We start from the raw sequence: 10,905 nt of genomic DNA, 5'->3' as shown, positions 1-10,905 counted from the left end.
GAAGTGTCCCCAGCCCTGCCCGCGCCCCCCCGGTGTTGGGGTACGTGGCCCCCCCGAGCAGCCGCGGTTCCCCGTGGGGTGGGGGGCTGGCGCTGCCTTTTGGGGTTCACTGAGGGGGGTCCCGGGTGGAGGGTGACGGCAGCCCTGTGTGGTGTCACCTAACCTGGTGTGAAGCCGGGGAGCTGCTGCCCCTCTTCCTCCTTCTTCTCCCTCCAACCCGAGGACCCCCCTTTTCCTTTGCTCCCCTAAAAGTCACCCCGATTCCTCTCCACTGTGGAGTCCCCACACCATACGGGACACACCCTCTTCTGTCCCCATCCCGCTCGCAGGGAGGAGGGGGGGACACAGAGACACCTCCATCTGCCCCCGCCCACCACAGCCCTGGCCCGTCCCCCCACCCGAGGGCGGCGCCGCAGGCAGAGCCGAGCCCAAGTGAGCTGAGCCGAGCCGAGCTGGGCTGGGATGGGCTGAGCCGGGCTGGGCTGAGACGCTCAGGACTGAGCCGAGTCGGGCCGGGCTGAGCCGGGCTGGGCTGAGCCGAGCCGAGCGGAGCCCAGCCCAGCCGAACCGAGCCGAGCCGAACCGAGCCGAGCCGAACCGAGCCGAGCTGAGCCGAGCCAAGCCGAGCCGAGCCGAGCCGAGCCGAGCCGAGCCGAGCCGAGCCGAGCCGAGCCGAGCTAAGCTGAACCAGACCGGGCTGAGCCAAGCCGAGCTGAGCTGAGGTGGTCTTAGCCGTGCCGGGTCGTGTGGTGCTGAGCCGAGCCGAGCCGAGCCGAGCCGGGGCAGGATGCTGCGGTACCTGCTGAAGACGCTGCTGCAGATGAACCTGTTCGCCGACTCGCTGGGGGCCGAAGGCTCCAACTCCTCCTCCTCGCTCCTGCTCGGCATCAACCGCTCCATCGCTGCGCTCCACCTGCCCGATCTCGCCCCCGGTAATGGTACGTGGCCCCCGGTCCCTCTGTCCTCTCGTCCCGGGATTCCCGCTTCTGGTCCGGACAGGATGCTGGAAGTAGCCCGCAGCTCCCCCGCCCCAGCCGGGACCCCACAGGCACCGACATTGGGCTCCCAACCTGTTCCCGTGTCCCCAAACCGGGACCTGCCCCGTGTCCCCAAACAGGGACTGACCCCGTCTTCCCACACCAGCCCCATATCTCCATTCCGGGACCAGCTCCCTGTCCCCAGACCAACTCCCAGACTGTGTCCATGACCCTAAACTGAGACCAGCCTGCTGTCCCCAAGTCAGGACCGACCCAATGTCCCCAAACTAGTCTCGTGTTCCCAAATCCTCATGCAGGAGCAGTCCCCAGTCCCAAACCGTCCCTGTGTTCCTACATCAATCCCCAGACTGTGAGCTGAGACAGATATGTCATTCCCAAATTGTTCCCCTGTCCCCGGACCAATCTCCAGACCCCAAAGTGGGGGTGACCCAGTGTACCCAAACAGCCCCTATGTTCCTACCCCCCCCAGTCTCTGAACCAGGACCAGTCCCGTGTCCCCAGACTGTCCCTGTGTCCCCAAACCAACTCCCAGACACTGAGTTAGGAGAGACTCCATGTCCCCAAACCAGCCCTGTGTCCCCGAACTATTTCTACATTCCTAAACCATTCCAGTGTCCGCCAACCAGCTCTGTGTCCCCTAGATGGGACAGAGCAGGGGGGGAAGGGGATGAGGGAGGGGGTGTCTGTCTGAGTTTTACCCCCATTTGGGGCTTTTTCCCTCTTTTTTAGTTTGAACGTCCCCCTCCAGCTGGCCCTGGGTGGCTGGTGAGGGAGGGGGTGTCCCCAAACCCCGCGGGACCCCCCGCCCCCGCACAGCCGGCTGGGCACAGGAGGGGGCCTGGCCTGACCCCCCGCTCATCCCAATTAGCCACCGGGCCCAGCTGCGGCCCCCTCAGTCCCCGCTGTGCCCCCCGGGGGTACCCAGTACCCCGCAGCATCCCTCCCATCCCCATGGCAGCCGCATCCTGTCCCCATGGCAACCCCGCGGGCTCCCCAAATTGCAGCCCCCCCCCCATCCCGCCACAGGACTCTTGGGGCAGGAGGAGGGGAAAGGAGACACAAGTGTGCATGTGTGTGCATGCATGTGTGGTGTGCACGTACGTGAGCGTGTGTGCATGTGTGTGCATGTGTGTGCATGTGTGTGCATGTATGTGTACAGATGTGCATAGATGTGCTTGTATGTGCAGTGTGCATGTATGTGCAAGTATGTGCACACGTGTGTGTGTGTGTACCTCTGCATGCCTGCACATGCTTGTGCGTGTGTAAGGACACGCCCCCCCCATCATGAATGCACACATGTGCTGGTGTGTGTGTGTCTGTAACTACATACGCACGTGTGTGCAGGCGTGTGTGTGTGTGTGTGTGTGTGCATTCACCCCCCATCATGAATGCACGCGTGTGTGCAGACACGTCTGCACCTGCATGTGTAAGGGCATGCACACGCCCTTGCGTGAACGCACACGTGTGTGCATGTATGTGTGTGCAGTGGCATGTGCCTGCGCACACAGTGGCACACAGTGACACTTGGGGACCGACCTGCCGAGCCAGTCCAGGTGGGGCTCAGTCCAGCCAGCCCCAGCATTAACGAGCATTAATTATGCCGGCATTAATGAGCATCCATTAATTCCCATGCCCTAGCAGGGGGGATTTTCCTGCAATGGCCCCACAGACCCAATATGGGGCTTTTTTAAACTTCAGATTAAGCGTTTCCTGCAGCCCGGAGTTACTGGCTCTGCTATGGAAAATCAGCACTTGTAGATGATGGAAAAATCCCTGTTTGGGGAGAATTTAGCCCCAACTCCATTTCCACAGGGATGCCCAGTTGGAAGCTGGGTGGAAAAGGGACTTTACTGGGAATGGAGCTGCTTTGTCCTACTGTCCTTGTCTGAGCTTGCTGCCTCCCCTGAGATGGGGCAGAGGGGGATACGCGGGGCTGAGACCTCGCCACACCTCATCTCACCTCCTGCTCTCCAAGCAAAGCAGGGACTGGAGCCGGGAAAGCGCCGCTCAAGCCAACGGAGGATGCTCAGCCCCCAAGCCCCACCTCCCCACGCCCCTAACTATTCCCGTAGGGTCTCACTCTCAGCTGGAGGACACGGCCCCCCGCATCGTGGAGCACCCCACGGATCTCCTGGTCACCAAGGGGGAACCGGCCACGCTGAGCTGCAAGGCCGAGGGGCGCCCGGCGCCGGCCGTGGAGTGGTACAAGGACGGGGAGCGGGTGGAGACGGACCGGGAGGATCCCCGCTCCCACCGCACCCTCCTGCCGGGCGGCTCCCTCTTCTTCCTCCGCATCCTGCACGGGCGGCGGGGCAAGCCCGACGAGGGGGTTTATGTGTGCGTGGCCAGGAATTACCTGGGGGAGGCCACCAGCCGGAACGCTTCCCTGGAGGTGGCCGGTGAGTCCTGGGGAGAGGGGCTGGGCGGTGATTTGGGTGCGGGTTTAGGGTCTGGTGTCACCGCTGAGCCCAGCCCACTCCGGTGGCTGCGCGGCGAGGGGCTCTCACATCCCCGGGCCTGGCGCTGCCAAGGGAAAAGAGGGGGAAAGAGAAAAAAATCTGTGAAAATAAAGGAAAAGAAGGGAAAATGAAGTATTTGGAAATAAATAAAATAAGTGAAAAGAAATGGAAATTTCCGTAAGTTCAAAAGAAGTGAAAAACATTGGAAATAAATAAAACCGAGGGGAAAGAAATGAAAGAGGCAATGAATGAAAGTAGATGGAAAGAGTAAAGTGAAAGTGAGTGAAAATGAATGAAAAGAGGAGGAAGGAAATTAAAACGTGGGGGGGGGAAGAAATGAAATGAAGTGAAAAGAAGCGAATATAAATGAAAAAATAAAATAAGTGAAAAGAAGTGAAGAAAAATAAAAATAATGAAAAAATGAAAATAATTGGAAATAAAGGAAAAGAAGTGAAGATTACTGAAGTGAAAAGTAAAAATAAGTGAAAATATATGAAAACAACGTAAAAGAAATTAAAAGAAGTTAAAATAGTTGGAAACAAATGAAAATGAGAGTAAACAAAAATAATTGCAACAAAATAAAACCAAATGAAAATAAAATATTTGAAAATCAAGTAAAATCAGTGAAGACAAATTAAAATCAACTAAAGCCAGTGCAGAGGATGTCCCAGGCGCCACTGCCAGGGCTGGGGAACTGAGGGCAGGCTGGTGTGTCCCCCCAGTGCTGCGGGACGATTTCCGGCAGCCCCCCGGGGATGTGGTGGTGGCGGCGGGAGAACCGGCCGTGCTGGAGTGTGTCCCGCCCCGCGGCCATCCCGAGCCCAGCGTCTCCTGGAAGAAGAACGGAGTCCGGCTCAGCGACAAGGACGAGCATCTGACGGTGAGGGACGGGGCGGGGGGCACGAAACCGGGGCCAGGGTGTTGCAGTGGGAGTGTGGGATAAGGTGGGGTATAGGATGCAGTGTTAGTGTAGGATAAGGTAAAGAGATAGGATGCAGTAGGAGTGTGGGATGTGAGAGGGATACAGGATGGGGAAGTGGAATGCGGGATTTGATGGAGGTGCAGGATGCAAAGGGAGATTAAGGATGCAGTGAGGGTCTGGAATGTGATGGGGTGCCTGATGTGATGGGAATGCACAGGGGACTGGGGATGCGATGGGGATGTGGGATGTAATGGGGAGTTCGGATGCAATGAGGATGTGGGAGGTGACTGGGATATGGGATGAGGTGGGGATGTGGGGATGGAGTTGTGGGATGCAAAGATTTGGGATGCAATGGAGATATGGAATGTGATGAGGGTGTAAGTAAGTGCAGTGGGAATATGAGATGCAGTGAGGATGTGCGATGTGATGGAGATACAGGATGCTGTCAGGACGAGAGGTACAATAAGGATTTGGGGTGCAGTGGGGATATGAGATACAGTGGAGATGCAGGATACAATGGGAATGCTGGATTTGATGTGGATGGGGGGGGTGATGTGCTTCCCACAGATCCGTGGAGGGAAGCTGATGGTGGCCAGTACCCGCAAGAGCGACGCTGGTGTCTACGTCTGTGTGGCCACCAACGTGGTGGGGGAGAGGGACAGCGAGCCGGCCGAGCTGGTGGTCTTTGGTGCGTGGGGGTTACGTTGAGGGTGCTGAGGGGTGGGTGCCATCCCAGTGGGACTGACGGCTGCCCCACAGAGCGCCCGGCATTTGGAAAGAGGCCCCTGAACCAGGCAGTGCTGGTGGAGGGGACGGCAGAGTTCGCCTGTGAGGTGGTGGGGGATCCCCAGCCAGCAGCGCGGTGGCACAAGGAGGAGGGTGAGATGCCACTGGGAAGGTGAGCAGGGGGTGAGGGGGCTGTTGGGGGGCACCAGGACCATCAGTGCAGGGCTCTGCAGTGCATCTGGGTGGCATTACTGTGTGCCAACCTGGCATCCCCACAACCTCAAGTACCCCTATCACATCCTATATCCTCGGCACACCCTCCATCCTCAGCATATCCTGCATCCCTGTTGCACCTCAAGTCCTCATTGCATCCTGCATCTCTGTTGCATCCCACACCCCCATCACATCCCACACCCCCGTCACATCCCACACCCCCATCACATCCCACACCCCCATCACATCCCACACCCCCGTCACATTCCACATCCTCACCACATTTCACATCACCAGTGCATCCCTCATTTTCCTTGCATCCCAGATGCCTGTTGCACCCACATCCCCATCACATCCCTCATCCTCACTGCATCCCAACCCCATGGCACCCCACGCTGTCCTGGTGCCCCGGCACTCTGCTGGCTCCACGTCCTCGCGGGGTTCCCCACAGGTGGGAGGTGCTGCCGGACAATACCCTGCGGATCAGCCGGCTGCGAGCAGAGGATGAGGGCACCTACACCTGCGTGGCCGATAACAGCGTGGGCAGGTCGGAGGCATCTGGCACCCTCACCGTGCACGGTAAGTGAGGCCCTGGGGACCCTCCTTGGGTGCTTGTGAAGTGTCTGGGCAAGCCCTTGTCTCTCCCCACACTCGGCAGTGCCCCCCCAGCTGGTCACTGGGCCCCGTGACCAGGCTGTCAACCCTGGCCAGAGCGTGACCTTCCAGTGCCAGAGCAAGGGCAACCCACCGCCAGCTGTCTTCTGGCAGAAGGAGGGGAGCCAGGTCTGTGCCCATCTCTGTCCACATCCCTGTCTCCATCCTTGACCCCAGACCCAACCACAGCCCCGTCCTCATCCCAATCCCCACACCATCCCTCTCCCCATTCCATCCTCCTCCCAATCCCATCACTGTTGTCTTCCATTTCCATTCCACCTCATCCCCATTAACATCCCTGTTCCAATTCCCACCCCATCAGCGTCTCATCCCCATCCCAATCTCAACCCATCTCATCCTCATCCCAGTTCCCATTTTCATCCCCACCCAGTCCCTATCACCATCCCATCCCTGTCCCCATTCCACCCTGATCCCAATCCTCATCCCATTCCATTCCATTCCATTCCATTCCATTCCATTCCATCTCATCCCATTCCATTCCATCCCCATGGCCATCCCTGTCCCTACCTTGTCCCATCCCACTCCTCCCTCCTCCCCCACTCAGCCCTCTCCCTCCCCAGACCCTGCTGTTCCCGGGCCAGCCCCCGCTCCCCTCCAGCCGTGTTTGGGTGAGCCCTGGGGGTGCCATGACCATTGCCGATGTCCAGCCCGGTGACGCCGGCCACTACCTGTGCCAGGCCATCAGCGTGGCTGGCAGCGTCCTGGCCAGGGCACGCCTGGAGGTGACGGAGGGTAAGTATGGCACCAGCAGAGAACTGGCGCATTTGGTGCAGGAGTGGCACCCACCACACCCCCCAACAATTCCCGGTTTCCCCCCGTAGCACCCACCGAGCTCCACCCGCCGATGGTCAGGCCCCTTCCCGCCAACCGGACGGTGCTGCCGGTGGGGGCCACGGCATGGCTGCCTTGTGGGGTGGGGGATGGTGACCCCCCGGGCAGCGTGGGGTGGCTGAAGGACGGCAGTGCCCTGGTGGGTGCCCAGCCCCGTGCCAGCCTGCTGGAGAACGGCACCCTGCAGATCACCGGCCTCCGGGTGAGCCGGCCCCAGCAGGGGCACCCATGGGAGTCCTGCAGGGAGGGGAGGGGAGCAGTGGGTGTGGGGGGTGGTGCAAAAGGAGGTGGGTGCTCAGGGTGGTGGGTGCAAGCAGCGCTGGGGCTCAGGGTGATGGGTACAAAGGGTGGTGGGTGCAAGGGGGTGTGTGTGCAAAGGGAGATGGGTGCTCAGGGTGATGGGTACAAAGGGGGGTGGGTGCCCAGGGGGTGGGTGCTGAGGTGATGGGTGCTCAGGGTGATGGGGCAGGAGCTCTTCCCCCCACAGGTGAGAGACTCTGGGCTCTATGAGTGCGTGGCCACCAGCCCAGCGGGCGAGACACGCTGGGGCAGCTCCCTGGAGGTGCAAGGTGGGTCACAGGGATGTCACTGCTCCGAGGACACCATGGCACCGAGGACAAAGCAATCCCAGACCTCCACACATCTCCCTGCAGGTGATGAATCTGATCTCTCCCCACCTTCCCCTGTGCCTGGAGTCCTCCCTGGGCCACCCTCCACCCCTGTGGTCACCAATGTCACCAGAAGCAGTGTCACCCTGAGCTGGAAAGCGAACAAGGACAGTGATGCCACCCATGTCACTTCTTACGTAGTGGAGGCTTTCAGGTATCACTCAAGCATCTTCTCTGGCTGCAGGGATGATGTGGTGGCCTGGTACCACCCTGTCTCGGGTCACCCCTGTCCCTTGGCAGCCAGGCGGCAGGCGGCCTGTGGCGGACGGTGGCAGCCGATGTGGAGGGGGAGACCCACACAGTGAGTGGCCTCGTCCCGGACACCGTCTACCTGTTCCTGGTGCGGGCGGTCAATGCCTACGGGCTCAGTGACCCCAGCGGCATCTCAGAGCCTGTGTGCACCCAAGGTGAGACCCAGCGGCCACATCGGTGGAGGTGTCTGTGAATCCACCATCCACCTCCACTTGGTGACACCAATGGAGGTGCCCGTGCACCCAAAATCTTCGGGTCCATCCTTGCCCACTGGTACCAGTGGAGTTTCCCATGTACCCGCCATGGGAACGTGGTGTCACCGTGGCCTCTCCACTTGGTGACGCCAGCAGGGATGCCCATAGACCCTCCATTCTCTCATGGACCCTCCATTCACTCATGCTCCCAGCAGATGCCAGCCCCACGCAGCAAGGGCTGGACCCTGAGCAGGTGCAGCGGGAGCTGGCCCAAGTGGCCGTGCACCTGCAGGAGCCCGTGGTGCTGCCGCTGGGCGCCGTCCGCCTCTCCTGGACCGTGAGTGTCGCCCCCCGCCGCCAGCACAGGGCTCCCGGTGCCGAGCATCCCCCCATCCCACCCTCCCGTTGGGCCCACAGGTGGAGCGCCCAGCGCCCTTCCTTCAGGGCTACCGCGTGCTGTACCGGCGGCGTGGTGGGCGCTGGGAGGAGGCGCGGGCGGTGCGGGCGCCGGAGGAGCGGGGGGCCCTGCTCACCGAGCTGCGCCGCGGCCAGGACTACGAGGTCAAGGTCCGGCCCTACTTCCATCAGCTCCACGGTCCAGACAGCGCCGTGCGCGCTCTGCGCACCCCAGAGGCAGGTGAGTGTGGGAGTGGAGGGGGAGGTGGGGATCCCCAGGGGACAACCTGGAGGTGACACCCCATGTGTCCCCCACCGGCAGCTCCCAGCGCCCCCCCGCGAGCTGTCAGTGTGGCTGGGAATGGCACCAGTGTCCGCATCTCGTGGCAGCCACCACCACTGGCCGAGCAGAACGGCGTCATCCGGGATTACCGGGTAAGGGTGGACAGCAGCAGGGACGTAGCAGGTCCCCTCTGTCCACCCATGACACCATGTCGTGGTGTCCCTCATCTTTTCCCCCCTGCACCCAGATTTGGTGCCTGGGCAACGAGAGCCGCTTCCACATCAACCAGAGCGTGGAGGGGACGGTGCTGGCGACAGTGCTGCGGGGACTGGTCCCCGGGGTCCCTTACCACGCCGAAGTTGCTGCCGCCACTGGCGCCGGTGTGGGCGCCCGCAGCGCCCCTGTCCCCATCCACATCGGTGAGTCTCTTGTTGCCACGGCCGCACCGACGGGTGGGGGACGGCAGGGGTCACTCACTGCGGTGCTGCGGATGGCTCCTCGGCACCCTGCCTTCCCCATGCCATTCGCAGCCCCCCTGGTGGAGCGGGATGCGGGGCCAGCAGGCGGAAGCAGCATGGCCGAGCGTTTGGCTGAGGTGGCCAGGCAGCCAGCCTTCATCGCCGGCGTCGGCAGCGCTTGCTGGGTCGTTCTCGCCGCCTTCGCCGCGTGGCTCTACAGCCGCCGCCGGAGGAAGAAGGAGCTCAGCCACTTCACCGGTACAGAGGGGGTGCTGCCCCTGGGACTCCCCACCCCTCACCCATCACCCACCAGCCACCTACTTCCCCTCTCTTTACAGCGTCCTTTGCCTACACACCCACCGGTAAGCCCGTAGGTGGCGCGGGGTCCCGGCGCGGACTCTCGCCGCTCTCAACGCCCTCTCTTTCCGCAGTCGCCTTCCCGGCTCCAGGGCGCGGCAGCCCCAGGTAAGCCCCTGGCTATCCCCCGCCCTCCCCAGGAGCCCCAGCTTTGACCACCAGCATCCCTTCACCCCGTCTCTTTGCAGGGCAGCCGCCGGCAGCGGTTACCCGTGGCTGGCGGACGCGTGGCACGGTGGCGGCACAGCCAGTGCTGCCGGTTGTTTGGGCACCGCTGAGAGATACTACAATGGTGAGGGGTCAGCACGGGGACGGCTGGGGGGCTCTGAGTGGGGGGGTCATGGTCAACCCTGATGGTGCCAGCTGCCCTCTGCAGACGCTGGCATCACCCGTTACATCGCCCAGACGGAGCAGTTTGGGGCGGGGACCGGCGAGGGGCCGGTTTACAGCACCATCGAGGTGGACAGTGAGGAGATCTGCACCTTCCCCCGTCCCTTCTCGCAGTATGGGACCCCCTATCCCGGGATGGGTCCTCAGCTGATAGATGCTGCAGCCTCCCAGGCACCCCGAGGATGGGCTGAGCACGGTAGGGTGGTGGGATGGGTGGGGGGACGCAGGGGAGCAGGTGGTGTGGTCCCCTCCCCACAGCCCCCCCAGCATCCCTCCTTGCCGCAGGGGCCAAAGCAAAGCTGGGGCAACCGGTGAAACTGCCAGCTGTGAGTTGGACAGAGCTGCTGCCCCCTCCACCCTCGGCCAGCGAGCTTAGCCAGTGCACCCAGGAGAAGGAGGAGGAGGAGGAAGAGGAGGATGAAGAGGAAGAGGCAGCTGGAGGGTGAGTGTGGAGGCCTGGGGGGGCAGGGGCCTGCTGCTGCCAGCACGCACCCTGTGGTCTCTGCCCTGCAGGCCGGAGATGGAGGTGTGGTACCCCGGTGAGGACGTCCCCTGTGCCACCGCTGCATCCTCACCCACCAGCTCCTCTGGCTGCCAGTCCACCACCATGTTGACGCCATCGCCCCGCGCCACCGAGGACATTCCCCGCCTCCGTGACTTCGACAGCTCCCGCCTGCCCCGGTAAGAGATGGGCCTTGCTTGGTATGGCCGTGCCAGTGGGGTTTGGATGTCCCTTTGGGGTGCAGGTGTCCCCCCATGGTCTGGGTGTTCCATTGTGATTCAGCCATGTTGTTGCTATCCAGCCCTGCTGTGCCATTATTGTCCAATTGTCTCATTGGGGTCCAGATGTTTCATAGCGGTCCAGATGTCCCACTGGGGTCCAGATGTTCCATCACAATCCATCCATTTTGTCACCATTCAGCATGCTGTGCTGTCATGGTCCAACCATACCACTGAGGTCCAGATGTGCCATCTGAAGTCTGGGTGTCCTGTTAAGGTCTGGATGTCCCATCACAATCCAGCCATGTTGTCGTGACCCAGTCCCACTGTTCCGCCATGGTCTGACCTTGCCACTGGAGTTAG

The 10,905-nt window shown here is 61.6% G+C and overlaps 1 protein-coding gene across 1 annotated transcript; it reads left to right on the top strand.

The window, feature by feature from the left end:
* Nucleotides 1-787: 787 nt before the first annotated feature.
* On the top strand, nt 788-10,268 carry ROBO3 (roundabout guidance receptor 3). The gene is made up of 22 exons (XM_027897789.1): nt 788-938; nt 3,071-3,397; nt 4,180-4,337; nt 4,947-5,067; nt 5,139-5,277; nt 5,770-5,897; nt 5,977-6,101; nt 6,554-6,725; nt 6,815-7,026; nt 7,312-7,408; nt 7,478-7,646; nt 7,733-7,899; nt 8,154-8,275; nt 8,356-8,575; nt 8,657-8,769; nt 8,865-9,047; nt 9,162-9,333; nt 9,414-9,437; nt 9,507-9,540; nt 9,621-9,724; nt 9,809-10,018; nt 10,108-10,268. Exons 1-22 carry the CDS (start codon nt 788-790, stop codon nt 10,266-10,268), a joined length of 3,309 nt encoding a protein of 1,102 aa, XP_027753590.1.
* Nucleotides 10,269-10,905: the final 637 nt, after the last annotated feature.

This window comes from Empidonax traillii, unplaced genomic scaffold (genome assembly GCF_003031625.1).
Source record: "Empidonax traillii isolate 1590-97213 ecotype Southwest subspecies unplaced genomic scaffold, ASM303162v1 scaffold561:size787514, whole genome shotgun sequence".
In the NCBI taxonomy this organism is placed as follows: domain Eukaryota; kingdom Metazoa; phylum Chordata; class Aves; order Passeriformes; family Tyrannidae; genus Empidonax; species Empidonax traillii.
Note: the sequence above shows the minus strand (reverse complement) of the source record. Positions and strands in the feature narration are given on the sequence as shown.

Excerpts from the sequence above, each read along its gene's own strand:
- ROBO3 (XM_027897789.1), top strand. The coding sequence starts at position 788 with ATGCTGCGGTACCTGCTGAAGACGCTGCTGCAGATGAACCTGTTCGCC. Across the intron at positions 7,027-7,311 it reads TGCAGATCACCGGCCTCCGG|GTGAGAGACTCTGGGCTCTA; the intron begins GTGAGCCGGCCC and ends TTCCCCCCACAG. Across the intron at positions 8,576-8,656 it reads TCTGCGCACCCCAGAGGCAG|CTCCCAGCGCCCCCCCGCGA; the intron begins GTGAGTGTGGGA and ends CCCCACCGGCAG.